General features: G+C 40.9%; 1 protein-coding gene across 1 annotated transcript in view; it reads left to right on the top strand.

The window, feature by feature from the left end:
• Positions 1–14,396, top strand: part of LOC139456355 (pre-mRNA-processing-splicing factor 8) — a 39,297-nt gene that overhangs the window by 23,826 nt on the left and 1,075 nt on the right. The window contains exons 27-43 of the mRNA XM_071238004.1: positions 1,093–1,427; positions 2,231–2,323; positions 3,195–3,500; positions 4,136–4,265; positions 4,476–4,622; positions 5,147–5,307; positions 5,994–6,185; positions 7,376–7,613; positions 8,439–8,567; positions 8,914–9,027; positions 9,621–9,695; positions 10,226–10,324; positions 10,551–10,744; positions 11,083–11,464; positions 12,643–12,783; positions 13,722–13,861; positions 14,101–14,303. Of these exons, the coding sequence (XP_071094105.1) occupies positions 1,093–1,427; positions 2,231–2,323; positions 3,195–3,500; positions 4,136–4,265; positions 4,476–4,622; positions 5,147–5,307; positions 5,994–6,185; positions 7,376–7,613; positions 8,439–8,567; positions 8,914–9,027; positions 9,621–9,695; positions 10,226–10,324; positions 10,551–10,744; positions 11,083–11,464; positions 12,643–12,783; positions 13,722–13,861; positions 14,101–14,303 (3,079 nt within the window). The remainder of the gene's footprint in view (positions 1–1,092; positions 1,428–2,230; positions 2,324–3,194; positions 3,501–4,135; positions 4,266–4,475; positions 4,623–5,146; positions 5,308–5,993; positions 6,186–7,375; positions 7,614–8,438; positions 8,568–8,913; positions 9,028–9,620; positions 9,696–10,225; positions 10,325–10,550; positions 10,745–11,082; positions 11,465–12,642; positions 12,784–13,721; positions 13,862–14,100; positions 14,304–14,396) is intronic.

Consider the following 14,396-nt stretch of genomic DNA (forward strand, 5'->3'; position numbering starts at 1 on the left):
ATGTAATTATTATTTGTCCCATTCAGGAAAATTCTAGGGTTTAAGCTAGCCAGACAACAAAACAAGTAGTATGATAAAATACAAATTTGTTAATATTTTGGCAAAAATGGGGACTGACTCGGTTGCTGCCAAAGAGAATGATGATTTTTGAAAGAGAGCCACAGAGAGGTGTCGGTGTCCTGGGGTGCTCCTGACCCAGCCTAGGGATATCCAGTCCTGGGGTCACCGCAACCCGGTCATCCCCAGGGTGCTCCTGACCCAGCCTGGGGATATCCAGACCTGGGGTCACAGCGACCTGGTCATCCCTTGGGTGCTCCTGACCCAGCCTAGGGATATCCGGACCTTGGGTCACAGCGACCCGGTCATCCCTGGGATCTACCGGTCCTGGGGTCATCGCGACCCAAAGTATCCCGTGGTGTGAATGTGGCTGCTCCCTATGAGTTGGGGGGGAAAAGCCCAAATGAGGTTGGGAGTTTGTAAGAACGAGCAACCGAGAGCCCCAAGGACTGTTTGAGACAGAATGGATAAGCCGATACTGGCATAATATGTGCCACTTACCACTGCAAGTGTGGATTGTGGGTCAACCTTTGCTTGTATGAGAAGACTATTTTGATAGGTTGGTAAGGCTCAGTGACAAGGTACCTTAATGACGCTGGACCGCGGCGAACACAGCAATTCTATGGAGTTTATCTCTGTGATGACAAGATTACAAGCATATATCTGATTGTTTGTGATGTCGACTGGATTCTGAGAGATATTTACTTATACATACATTACAAATTGTTCATTTCTTTCTGTGTATTAGATTGGGTAAAAATATTATAGACAGATTCCTGTTAATGTAATTATTATTTGTCCCATTCATGTAAATTCTAGGGTTTAAGCTAGCTATGCTTTTCGTAAAATTTACCATGTTTACCCTCGAGTTTCTAAGGTCCTTGTCAGGGATTCCAGGATCAGAAAACACTGCCATTCTGGAATGTTGCTGACTGCTGCATGAAAACTCTTTCCTTCTGTTTATGAAGTCAGGTCATGGTGTACAGCCTGTCTTCTTGAGTCTTCATTGAGGATCTTTCCTACCTCATGTTTCAGATCGTCAACAAATGGAACACAGCTCTTATTGGTCTGATGACATATTTCCGTGAAGCTGTCGTGAACACACAGGAACTCCTAGATCTGCTAGTCAAATGTGAAAACAAAATCCAGACACGTATTAAGATTGGTCTCAACTCCAAAATGCCTAGTCGTTTCCCTCCAGTCGTGTTTTACACGCCCAAAGAACTGGGGGGCCTGGGTATGTTGTCCATGGGTCACGTGTTGATCCCCCAATCGGATCTGAGATGGTCCAAGCAGACTGATGTAGGCATCACTCACTTCCGCTCGGGTATGAGTCACGATGAGGATCAGCTCATTCCAAACTTGTACAGGTATGTGCACCTATAGAATCCTCTCTGTTCAAGCTTTGTCTTTGTCATTATGAATATGGTCGGTTGGCCAAAGGCATGCACCTGCCACAGAGGTCCATTCCCTCTGTGGGTACAGAAGGTTAACAATTCAGATATGCAATATTGACACTAACCTACTTGTCATGGTCCGTTACTCCAATGTTGAAAGGCTTTATGAGGATAAGTTCAGTGTCAGGCTTCATTGGAGAATCCTATGTTACAGGTTAATTTACATCCATGCAGTGAGATATAGATGTAGGGATGCAACTTAAACCTGATTCATTTACCAGCCAAAGTAGTTATACCATACAGGGTCACCCCTAAAAAAGCCTGAAATTCTACTTGCCTTTAATATACCTTAAACTTAAGCTGTAATGACCTCTCTTGTGAGCTAGTGGCAAGTTGCAACCTCAGATGCGTGGTTTCTGAAATCCTTTCCACTGTCGTATAAGGACAACGATTGGCACATTTGCACAAGTTCTATATAAACTCTTTGTGAACGTATGTTTAGGACATTGTACTGTTGATTAGTAAATAGTTACCCTAATCACAACTCAACCTCTATAATGTAGTTCTATAGAGTGATAATAGTTAAAAGGCAGTATCTGTACTGTACATAATGAACTAATTACAATGTCAATGGGAAGATGAGGTTGAAGCTTGACACCCTCAAACTACATCTTAATGTTTTGTTATCATGGGAACATTGACACCAGTTGTGCAATTTGAGCGTAATATTTTGTGAATGTGTTGGTCGTATTTTGATTGTTTGACCTTTTCTACAGATACATCATGCCCTGGGAGAGTGAGTTCATTGATTCCCAGCGAGTGTGGGCAGAGTACGCTCTCAAGAGACAGGAGGCAAATGCTCAGAACAGGTATGTCCTATCCAGTCATCTCATGTTGCTAGCACCTGTTGGACTGTTGCACTCTATTGTTTAATATAATAGGCAACTTAGTTGTATAGGGTGGTCAGAGTCATTAATTACAGACTTTAGTGATACACCAGGAATATTACCAATTGGCATGAAGCAACCTTATTTTTTGTTGTTGTAATACTTTTTTTATTCAGGGTTCAGGATACATTGTACATGATATAGTGCATATTGATACATTGACTGTTTGCACATCATTTGTAATGTGAGATTGATATTACTAGCGATAATAAATGATTTAATACATAATATATTTGTATCACATGATGGAGTCCCCTTTTTTTTATCATAAAAACAACAGCCATTCACACTTCTCATACAAACACCATTTACACGCTTTCACACAAGGACGCCATAAGCACTCTCATACACACACACACATGCATTATATTCTCAAAGAGAGATCTCAAATCTCAAGTCAGTGGTTCCAATTGAATGATACAAAAATGTAGACACTAACACATGGGCATACCATAATATAGGAAGCAAGCAACCTTATTTTAGTAAAATATGAATTCTGCCTAGGAGGCCACTCTCAAGTTTTTGACATAACTGTGGCATGAATTGATTATAATTGGTTCCTTGATCCTTGGACTGTCAGCTTGACCTGTGTTGCAGGTTTCATCCCAGTGGTTCACCTCTGTAGTCTGTTACATCAGTTTCCCTCCTATAAAGATGACATGCAGTCATATTACTGAAATACTGTTGACAACAAGCCTAACTCGCTGACTCATTTGGTAAATAGTGAAATGTTCCTGTTTTCTCTCCTTCTTTCACGTGAGATGATGTTGATCTATATGAAATATTGTTTCAGACGTCTGACACTAGAAGATCTGGAAGACTCCTGGGACCGGGGCATCCCTCGTATAAACACGCTGTTCCAGAAAGATCGTCACACCCTCGCGTACGACAAGGGCTGGCGAGTAAGGACAGACTTCAAGCAGTACCAGGTCCTCAAACAGAACCCCTTCTGGTGGACCCATCAGCGTCACGACGGCAAGCTGTGGAATCTGAACAACTACCGCACAGACATGATCCAGGCCCTGGGAGGTGTGGAGGGCATTCTGGAACACACACTCTTCAAAGGGACTTACTTCCCCACGTGGGAAGGTCTCTTCTGGTAAGTCTGTCACTAGAGATATCTTACCTGTGAAGATCCAGTTTAGAATAGATCTTCAGCAATACATGCTTGCCATAAAAGGCGACCACGCTTGTAAGAGGCGACTAACGGCATTGGTTGTGCAGACTCGCTGACTTAGTTCATGCATGTCATCATATCCCAATTGCATAGATAGATGCTCATGATGTCAATAACTGGATAGTGTTGTCTAGACTTGATTGTTTACAGACTGCTGTCATATAGCTGGAATATTGCTGTCTGTGGCATTAAACAACAAACAGACAAACCAGAGATATCTGAACCGATAGAACCACAGTGTCCGTTGTATGTATTAAACCCAGTGGGGATCCTGATATGATAGGTCCTAACAGCCTGCACTGGTTTGTCTTAAGAGGATTAATGGATCAGATGGTCAGGCTCAGTGATTTGGTTGATAGCGTGTCATTGTTGTCTGATGGCATGGATTGTTGCTCATAATATCAATCAGTGGTTTGACTGGACTCAGTTATTTTAAGGCTAATGTCATATAGCTGTAATATTGCTGTGAGTGCCATTAAAGGACAAGCAAACAAGTATGAGTTTGGTTTGTCTGAAGATGAGCATTTAATGTTACTGTAATGTATTTCCTCTTTCAGGGAGAAGGCTAGTGGTTTTGAGGAGTCCATGAAATACAAGAAGCTGACCAACGCCCAGAGATCAGGTCTGAATCAAATCCCCAACCGTAGATTCACGCTGTGGTGGTCACCAACAATCAACAGAGCTAATGTGAGTAACTATTGAGGCAACAACACTAATTTAGTGCTTACGTTTTCATCTAAGTGTTTTCAAACTATAGCAGCATAGGAATGTCTCTTCTTCTTGACATTCATCATGTCATTGATAGCTTACAGAAAGAGCCATTTTGCAAATGTGCAAACAATTGTTTCAGGAAGCACCCACTGTGTGTCTAACATAGACCCTTCATCTGTGTTCCAGGTGTATGTAGGTTTCCAGGTGCAGCTGGATCTGACAGGAATCTTTATGCACGGCAAGATCCCAACTCTGAAGATCTCCCTCATCCAGATCTTCCGAGCTCACTTGTGGCAGAAAATACACGAGAGTGTTGTCATGGATCTTTGTCAGGTCAGTTGGGTGATTGTTATGCAAAAGTTGGTTGATTTTTCCAGTAGTTTGTGTCTTTGTTGATAACCTCATGGAACATTTATAGCAATGTGGTCCACAATTCAAAGTACAGAGTTACGTCCCTTTGCTGTACCTGGATTCACTGGTCATGTTTCAATCCCACTTTTGTAATAATGATGATCCTTGGTTTGTCAGTATAATTCCTATGCAGGTATGTTTCACAAAACTGGTTAACTTTGACAAATCTGATATGTCTGAATGTAATGTTAAAAGCAGTGTTAGACCCAACTTGCTACACAGTGCTTTCCATCTCGCAGTATCCTTTTCCTTACTTTGGCAATATTTCATGCAGACACATTAATCAAAGAACTGATCTTGCTCATTATGAGAATATATTGAAACCTTATTACTTAGTGATCTGTGACATCTTTGTCAAATGTTGTCTAATACTGGTGTTGTTGGATGTGATAAGAGCCACGTTTGAGTGTTATTTGTTGCTGGAACTGCCTCGTGTCTGTGTGCAGGTGTTTGATCAAGAGTTGGATGCCCTGGAGATTGAGACTGTCCAGAAGGAGACCATCCATCCCAGGAAGTCCTACAAGATGAACAGCTCCTGTGCTGACATCCTGCTGTTTGCTGCGTACAAGTGGAACGTCTCCAAACCATCTCTACTGGCAGACTCCAAGTAAGTTGGAAACCTCATGAATACATGTCTTGTACAAATGAGGGCCAAATAAATCAAATGTCGTTCTGATTTCCTGACCTACTTTAGTTTGTTAAAATGCAGGTTAAGAAACAATTGCCGATGTACCCCACCAATTTTGATTTAAGTAGAATCAGAACCAACATTTTTTTAGGCCAAAGCTGCGTAATGGTTAGACGATGACTGATGTAAGGATTCTGTGACCAGTCACACTTTGTTCTCTCATTTTATTCAGTGTCAATAGTTTATGGATGATGACTGCTTCAGAAGACCAAGAAATATATAATCATGAAAATTAGAAACAAATATGTTCTCTCTCTCAATATCTTTATGATTTATTGTTGCTGAAAAATGAACTGCAAATAATTTGCTGATTTCTTCTACATGAGTATTTAGAGTTCAAATATACTACTCAAAAGAAATTAAAGAACACCTGATTCTTTCATATTACTGTAGTTATTCTGTTATGCCATGACAGATTAACTATGGTAATATAAAAGAATTAGGTGTTCTTTAATTTCTTTTGAGTAGTATAGATCCGTGGTAGTATTTTCTTAAGAACTGAAAGAAAGGAGGATGATTTGTCTGTTTGGAACTCTTTGTATGTCATTATACTTAAATCACTAGCTGGAATACGAACTGATGGTAAAACATGATTAACTCAACAGGGATGTGATGGATGGAGCCACTACCCAGAAGTACTGGATTGATGTGCAGCTGAGATGGGGAGATTACGACTCTCACGACATTGAGAGATATGCTCGCGCCAAGTTCCTGGACTACACCACAGACAACATGAGTATCTACCCCTCACCCACTGGGCTCCTCATAGCTGTCGACCTGGCCTACAACCTACACAGGTACAGTAACCACTCATGCCTTCAGCAATGACTCACTTGACACAGTCACTCCGGGTTAGAATAGGTGGGTCCCCAGCAACATAAACTTGTGGGTCGCGGTGAGTTGATGTAGTCAGGCTCAGTGACCTGGTTGATTATGTGTCATTGTACCCAGATGGTGTAGGATGTTGCTCATGATATCAACCATCCTTGGGTATTCTGGGTAAGAATCTAGGTCACCAGCAACCTATGTTTGCCTGTGAGGTGATTAAATGAATCGGACTCGATTGATTGTATGTCATTGCATTTCTTGTTTTTATGTTGATCTCAGTGATGACAACTAGACAAGCATATATCTGATTGTCTGTGAGGTTATCTGTAACATGTGTCTGAGAGATTCCATGTGTTGATGTGGTTAATTAGGAAAGTTCAGCAGATCATTTTCATGCTTGAATCACTTGATTTCCATGCATTTGCACCCTGTTGGGATTCCAGATTAGAATAGATTTCATCAACCCAGGCTTGTACGAGGATATGGATCAGGGTGTTAGGTTGATGATGTGTCATTTTGCCCTGGTGGTGTTAGGACGTTGCTCCCTATATGAGTCACTTATTTGTCTGGTCCAGACTTGATTATATTGTTAGATGTGAAGATAAACATCAGTCAGTCACTCAAATTAGTCATTCTGATGTCCTTAATGTCAAATTCTAACAATTTTTCAGCACCTTTAAGTTGATGTCTGTTAGAATTGAGTAATGTAAAAAATACTAAAGTAGGTTATGTAAAACATTTACGTCATGTGAATGTGGATAAACTAAATGAACTCTTTGTTCACTGAATGCACAAACCACGAGACCAATGGCCAAGTAACATTGATGAATTAACTTGTTTCTGTATTCTCCCTCATAGTGTCTGGTGTTGTTAGCACAACACCCATGCATATGTGGTTCACCACAGTGGTGCACAACCTGCATCACTACAGCCTTCAAACCCAATTAAGTTGACACTTTGAATATAATTAAATATTGTTAAAAGTGGTGTTACACCCAACTCACTCACTGACTTATTTACTTTGGTATGATGTAATTGGAAAAAAAATTACAACCTTTCAAAAAGCTTTTTTGCCTACTATAATACCCTTATAGGACCTGGGAGGGTGACAACAGTTAATGTGTTTGTTAGCTTTCTCATGTTAACATTTGTCTTTCAGTGCCTATGGTAACTGGTTCCCTGGCTGCAAGCCCCTGATTCAGCAAGCCCTGGCTAAGATCATGAAGGCCAACCCAGCCCTGTATGTGTTGAGGGAGAGGATCAGGAAGGGTCTCCAGCTGTACTCCTCAGAGCCCACTGAGCCGTATCTGAGCTCCCAGAACTATGGAGAACTCTTCTCCAACCAGATCATCTGGTTTGTGGACGATACCAACGTGTACAGAGTCACCATCCACAAGGTCAGTCTCTTGACGGGCGACATTATAGGAAGCTCCCATAGGTATTCTGGGTTAGAATTGTCCCCCAGCAACCTATGCTGGATGTTGGAGACTTAATGGATGGGGTGATCAGACTTGGTGTGTTGGTTCATGGTATGTCATAGTAGATGGTAGCTCTTAATATCAATCACTGGATTTACCGGTTGCCATCACATAGCTGGGATATTGCCGAGTGCATCATTAAGCATTTAGCAAGAAACATAATAGGAAGCATAGAGGAAGTAATGGTGTAATGCTTGATATAAGTTCTTTGCTATAGTCCAATCGCAACACAAAATGGCAAGTTAATTTATCAAAAGTTAACATCCAGGCTACGGCTGTCCATAATTCTTTTCTGTGTTTACCATCCCCGCACGCCTGACTTTTCATTCTGACTAGAAATAATAAAAAGTTTTCTTATGTCAGTATTCCCTGCCGCTGAGGCAATTTATGCCATGATGTGAAAAAAAAAAATTACTCCTACAATTGCACACTAAAAACAAACCAGATCTTTCTTCAGCTATGTTAATTAGAATTTGTTTCCAAATCAAAGCGACTCGGTCTACATCATCAATAATTTTGTGACTGTTACGAAGTGTTTTAAACTTTAAAATCACTCTCCCACTTAGCATGCTTAGTAGCTGCGCCGTTAATTTTAATGATGATAAATTTGACAAGCATATATCTGATTGTCAGTGCGGTCAAGTGGATTCTGAGAGAGAGTGCAGTGAACTTCTACAGAACTTCTTTTGTCCTTTTCTATTAAGTGTCTTGGACATGCCATTATCTTTTCTTCATGTATTTCAGACATTTGAGGGTAACTTGACCACAAAGCCCATCAACGGCGCTATCTTCATCTTCAATCCCAGAACTGGTCAGCTCTTCCTCAAGATCATCCACACCTCTGTGTGGGCTGGACAGAAGCGTCTTGGTCAGGTGAGAAATAGCTGGGGTTGGTGGAGGGGGGGACGCAGAGGCTGTGGCCCAGTTGTGGAGAGTTGAATAGGTTTCCTTGCTAGGGTTGTGGATTTATATCTCCGATTCATCCTGATTTGGACTTTTGTTCTGGCAGCAACATCCGTTAGATCATTTATTGAGCTGTGGAGAAGTTTGGTATGTTGGCGTGTTAAATGACAAACAAGCAAAAGCAAAAGTTAATTACAGCTGCATGATAGTTTAAGATCCCCCAGTGTTCAAGCTTTATAACATGTCACAGAATAATGAGCTTGCATGAAGTGTTTTTGAGAGTAGAACTATTGTTTATGATTTTGTTTTCTTCCAGCTGGCTAAATGGAAGACTGCTGAGGAAGTAGCTGCTCTGATTCGATCACTCCCCGTGGAGGAGCAGCCCAAACAGATCATTGTCACAAGAAAAGGCATGTTGGATCCACTCGAGGTACGTCACCACTGATATGTTGCTGAATCAGAGCAAGATAACCCGTCCATGTGTGTTGGGATGTAAGGCACTTGCTCACTTCTAGTGATCTGTATTGTCAGATAGGAGGGCAAACACTGTCAGGTTGTCTATGGTGCAGCAATTTGCTGTTTGCTCACCTGACTGAGGTGTTGTCTGTGGCATATTGTCCATTGTCTATCTGTACGACCGTTGTCGACATTGTCGATATCTCCTCTTAAAACTATGAGGCCTGTGGAGCTAAAGGTTTGTGTGAACAATCCCAGCTGTGGAGTTTCTTACAATTGTTCACGATACCTATTGGATATAGGCAGCTTGAAAGCAATGATTGGTTGGCTCGGAGTTAGTATACTGTGTCTGAGTGGGGTATTCATGTTAAACTGCGGAGTGGTAGCTCAGTGGGCTAGCACTCTAAAACTGACATTAGTCTGTACAAGTACAAGCTTCCTTCACAAGCAGCCAACGACGTCAGAACCCTTTTAAGATCACCTGTATATACACTTTTCATTGTAGTGTACCATGTTGCTTTGTTTTTGTACTGCAAAATTATAGTTACATTTCTCTTCTCACAACAGGTCCATTTGCTGGATTTCCCCAATATTGTCATCAAGGGCAGTGAACTCCAGTTGCCTTTCCAGGCTTGTTTGAAGGTAGAGTTCTTGTTTGTTTGTTTCTGGACTTTTTATCCTATCATGTTGTAATTATAACACATTTAATCAAATTACAATGCAAAGCACTTTAGTTGGCCCTCACAGTAAATGTGCTGTAATTGAATTACATGAATCTGCTAATTCTAATTCCGGAATTTGAGTGATTTCACAGACTTACTCCATGTTATGGTTGCTTTTATAATTGCACTATAATAATTTGAATAATGACCTACAGTTGCATCAGTTTTACTTGTTTAAGATGCGTGTTCAGAATGGCCAGTGAATTCCTGGCCCAGAATCAACTGCAACAACTATAGTGTGATGTCATCAAATGGTTTAATGTATATAACCGTCTTCTGTTTCAGTATGTTTTCTTTTAATTGGAGAACAAGGAAAAACACCTACCTTAACTTCTGGAATATTGTCTGAATTGATATTGAAAGGATTTACATATAGGTCAGACTATTTTCTGTGAAATACTGATTAATTGATTTTCACTCCTTAAACTATTCTGTGTTAATCTGTTATAGGTGGAGAAGTTCGGAGATCTGATTCTGAAGGCTACAGAACCCCAGATGGTACTATTCAACCTGTATGATGATTGGCTAAAGACCATCTCCTCGTACACGGTGAGTAGACACAGTTCAGAGCACAGCATATATCAATGTAACCAAATTATATTTTTTGTGCCCATGATTTATTTGGTCGCTTTGGGCCACCTATGTCAGAATAACTTGTCGACAACAAATATTTGTAATATTAGGTCCAGTTTCTACACGAGGGATTTTCGTCTTTGAAACCGATTAATTCATCTATTTCCAGTAAAATAACATACTTTTGTTTTTATCCTCGAAGGCGTTCTCTCGTCTGATCTTGATCTTGAGGGCTCTACATGTGAACAATGACAAGACAAAGATAGTGCTTAAGCCAGACAAAACCACCATCACTGAGATCCATCATATCTGGCCCACGCTCACTGACGAGGAGTGGATGAAGATTGAAGTCCAGCTGAAGGATCTCATCCTGGCGGACTATGGCAAGAAGAACAAGTGAGTACTGTTAGATTTTCATCCCTGCTTCAGATCATCTTATTGCTCTAAGTACCTACAGATGAAGCAAATCGCTATGACTGTTCCCTTCTTTCAGTACTTGATGAAATACACCAGTCTGAGTTGTTGCCAAATGAGTCATTTAACTCTTCATGGTTCTTGAGTCCTCCCTCTAATCATTACCTACTTGAGTAAATCCATTGTCGGACTATGTTATTGACCATATGTCCAGATAACTTTACATAGCTAAGTGTTTCGTGCATTGTGTTAATGAGGATACATACTGCAGTTTCCCATCAGACAGATGTATTTATGACCAACTGTTATTTATTTTTCAGTGTGAATGTAGCCTCTTTGACTCAGTCTGAGATCCGAGATATCATTCTGGGTATGGAGATCTCTGCGCCGTCCGCACAAAGACAACAGATTGCCGAGATCGAGAAACAGACCAAGGAGCAGTCCCAGCTGACGGCTACCACAACTCGGACAGTCAACAAACATGGTGACGAGATCATCACCTCCACCACAAGCAACTACGAATCAGCCACTTTCTCCTCCAAGACTGAGTGGCGAGTCCGAGCCATCTCGGCCACCAATCTTCATCTGCGTACCAATCACATATATGTGTCGTCGGACGACATCAAAGAGACTGGCTACACTTACATTCTGCCCAAAAATATCCTCAAGAAATTTATTATCATCTCGGATCTGAGAGCACAGGTTTGTTGATAATCTGATAAGGTCTCCTTTGATGTGTTGGTTCTGTGGATCCTAAAGTGTTGGTTATGATGTTGTTACAACAACATCCAGGGACAGTTATGTTGTTGCCACAATTGGTTATGTTGTCCATTGTTGGTTGTGTTCTGTAAGGGCATCATTATTGATCTACCTAGGGTGGAGTTTCTTTATTTCAAATGTTATTCTACCAGTATTAATACTATTACTTGCCGAAATAGGTGAAGGTGAAGAGAGGAAAAATTTGTTTTGTGTTCAATTTTATGGGGACTTCAGATAGTTAACTTCAAACTTCGTATATTGCATTTAGTTGATTTTAATGATTTTTGGTTTCTGTATCCTCTGTAATTTCCTGTGTCAGTAAATTGTTAACAAGGTCTTGTAAGGTACATAATGTTGTGTGTTTCTTTAGTAATAGACATAGAATTATGATCCCTACATTTTTAATGCAACAACGTATCTCAATGATGACAACCTGACAAGCATATATCTGATTGTCTGTGTGGTCAACTGGAGCCTGAGAGATATAAGTTACATGGTATTTACAAAATTCACGATTTCCCAATCATGTTTCAAGTTTTACACTTCTGACTTTCTCATTATACTGGCCTTAAAGGATAACCGGTCAGGTGTTCCAAGTGATCTTATAGTGATGCGAATTGTTTGTAAAATCTTGATTGATGATTGGAACATCCCAACGAATTGATCAGTGAAATTACTGGGTTAGCATCATTTTACTGTTGTTGAATGTTAAGTTCAGTAAAAGTAGATCACACTTAACAAACATAAACACAAGAATTTAATTCAGCCTTTTATCCCCCGGCATATAATGAGTTTTCATCCAAACTTAGTACATGTATTATCAAGGGGTTGATTGTGGGGGCTGGGGGATTTGTCATCTTCTCATGACTCTTGTTGTTTGTTCTCCCCCGTTTTCTCCAAGTACTAAGTAGTGAATAAGACCTTCCAAGGAAACAAAACGCTCAGGGTTGACAGAGGGGAGCAACATGTTATTGATGATGGATGTCTGGTTGCCTATTTGTTTGGATCTTCTGATCAATCTTTTGATCATTTCAATAAATACTACTTCTCACAACACTTTTGGGTACTGAGTGAATGTATATCTGCTGCTGTTGTGTAAAGTTTGTGTTTTCTTTCCCCAGATTGCGGGTTACCTGTATGGAGTTAGCCCCCCTGACAACCCCCAGGTGAAGGAGATCCGGTGTATTGTGATGCCGCCCCAGTGGGGGACCCATCAGACCGTCCACCTGCCCAACATACAACCAGAGCATGAATATCTCAAGGTAAGGTGGTCATTCACTTTCAAGGGCGGTCGGGTAGCCTAGTGGTTAAAAAGTTCGCTCGTCACGCCGAAGACCCGGGTTTTGATTCCCGACATTGGTACAATGTGTGAAGCCCATTACTGGTGTCCCCTGCCGTGATATTGCTAAAATCGGCGTAAAACCATACTCACTCACTCTCTCATTCACTTCCCGGTTTCAATAAGATTCACCTGATTTTTGGTCTTTGACATTGGTTAAGCATGGGACCAGATGATCATGGACAGCTGTCATATTGCTGACTGTGGCATAAAACAACAGTCACTCACTATTGACCTGTGAAGATCCGGTTGGAATAGGTCTTCAGGAAACTATGCTTGTCATAAGAGGTGACTTCCAGCATCGGGTGGTCAGGCTCGCTGACTTGGTTGAAGTGTGTCATCGTACCCCAATTGCATTTTTCATCACAGTCAGCTATACAATGGTGATCTGTTAATAATAGAGACAAGGGCAGGAAAACCAGCACTTCTTTGTCTGGACTAGACTTGATTTTTGACATCTCAGTCATATGATATGGTATTTCCATACGGATATTTGACTCAACTTGCCCCAGGTGTACAGGCCAAATTTTTTTAAGACAATCTGACCGATAATATGCAACAAAGCTATGGAATGAACCCTTCATCACTAAATATCTAACCAAATTTGAATTTGTGTATGAGTATGGGTAAAATATTTGTCAACTTTGAACTCGTTATTCTCCATTTTACATTGTCCTGTTCTTTTGAACTAGATATGAATATCCTTACTAAATTTCTGGATTTTTAAGTTGATCTCAGTGATGACAAACTAGACAAGCATATATCTGATTGTCTGTGAGGTTACCGTTAACACGAGTCTGAGAGACAGCATAGGGCTATGCTTGATTCAATTTATTTTCATGTATTTGTCCACTTCAATAGGAAATGGAACCGCTGGGTTGGATTCACACTCAGCCGAATGAGTTGCCACAGTTGTCTCCCCAGGATATCACTACACATGCCAAGGTGATGGCGGACAACTCCAGCTGGGATGGAGAAAAGACTGTTATCATCACATGCAGGTAGGTTGACTGTCTCCACAGCTCCAGTAGGTTGTGTCATCTGACATGTCGGATTCATTTTGTACATTATAAGATGCAAGATATGTTCCCTGTATCGTTTTCTGTTCGCTTGATAAAAAAAGTTTTTGTCCCTGTGTCACCTATTTAACATTGTTTTCAGTAATTTCTACTATATCAGTTATTTAGAACATCCACAATCAGCTTATACATCACTCAGTAGTGTTGTTTCTGTTTGACAGTTTCACCCCCGGCTCCTGTTCACTGACAGCCTACAAGCTGACTCCCAGTGGTTATGAGTGGGGTCGCCAGAACAAGGACACCGGCAACAACCCCAAGGGTTACCTCCCCTCTCACTATGAGCGAGTACAGATGTTGTTGTCTGACAGATTCCTTGGTTTCTTCATGGTGCCTGGGCAGAGTTCATGGAACTACAACTTCATGGGTAATTTTTTATGCAATCTTAACGACTCCATCGCAAAATTACTGAATTCTGTTAACTTGTGGTAGTGTAGTGATGTATAGGCAGCATAAAACT

This window comes from Haliotis cracherodii, unplaced genomic scaffold (genome assembly GCF_022045235.1).
Source record: "Haliotis cracherodii isolate W230 unplaced genomic scaffold, xgHalCrac1.p SCAF_11, whole genome shotgun sequence".
NCBI classification, from domain to species: domain Eukaryota; kingdom Metazoa; phylum Mollusca; class Gastropoda; order Lepetellida; family Haliotidae; genus Haliotis; species Haliotis cracherodii.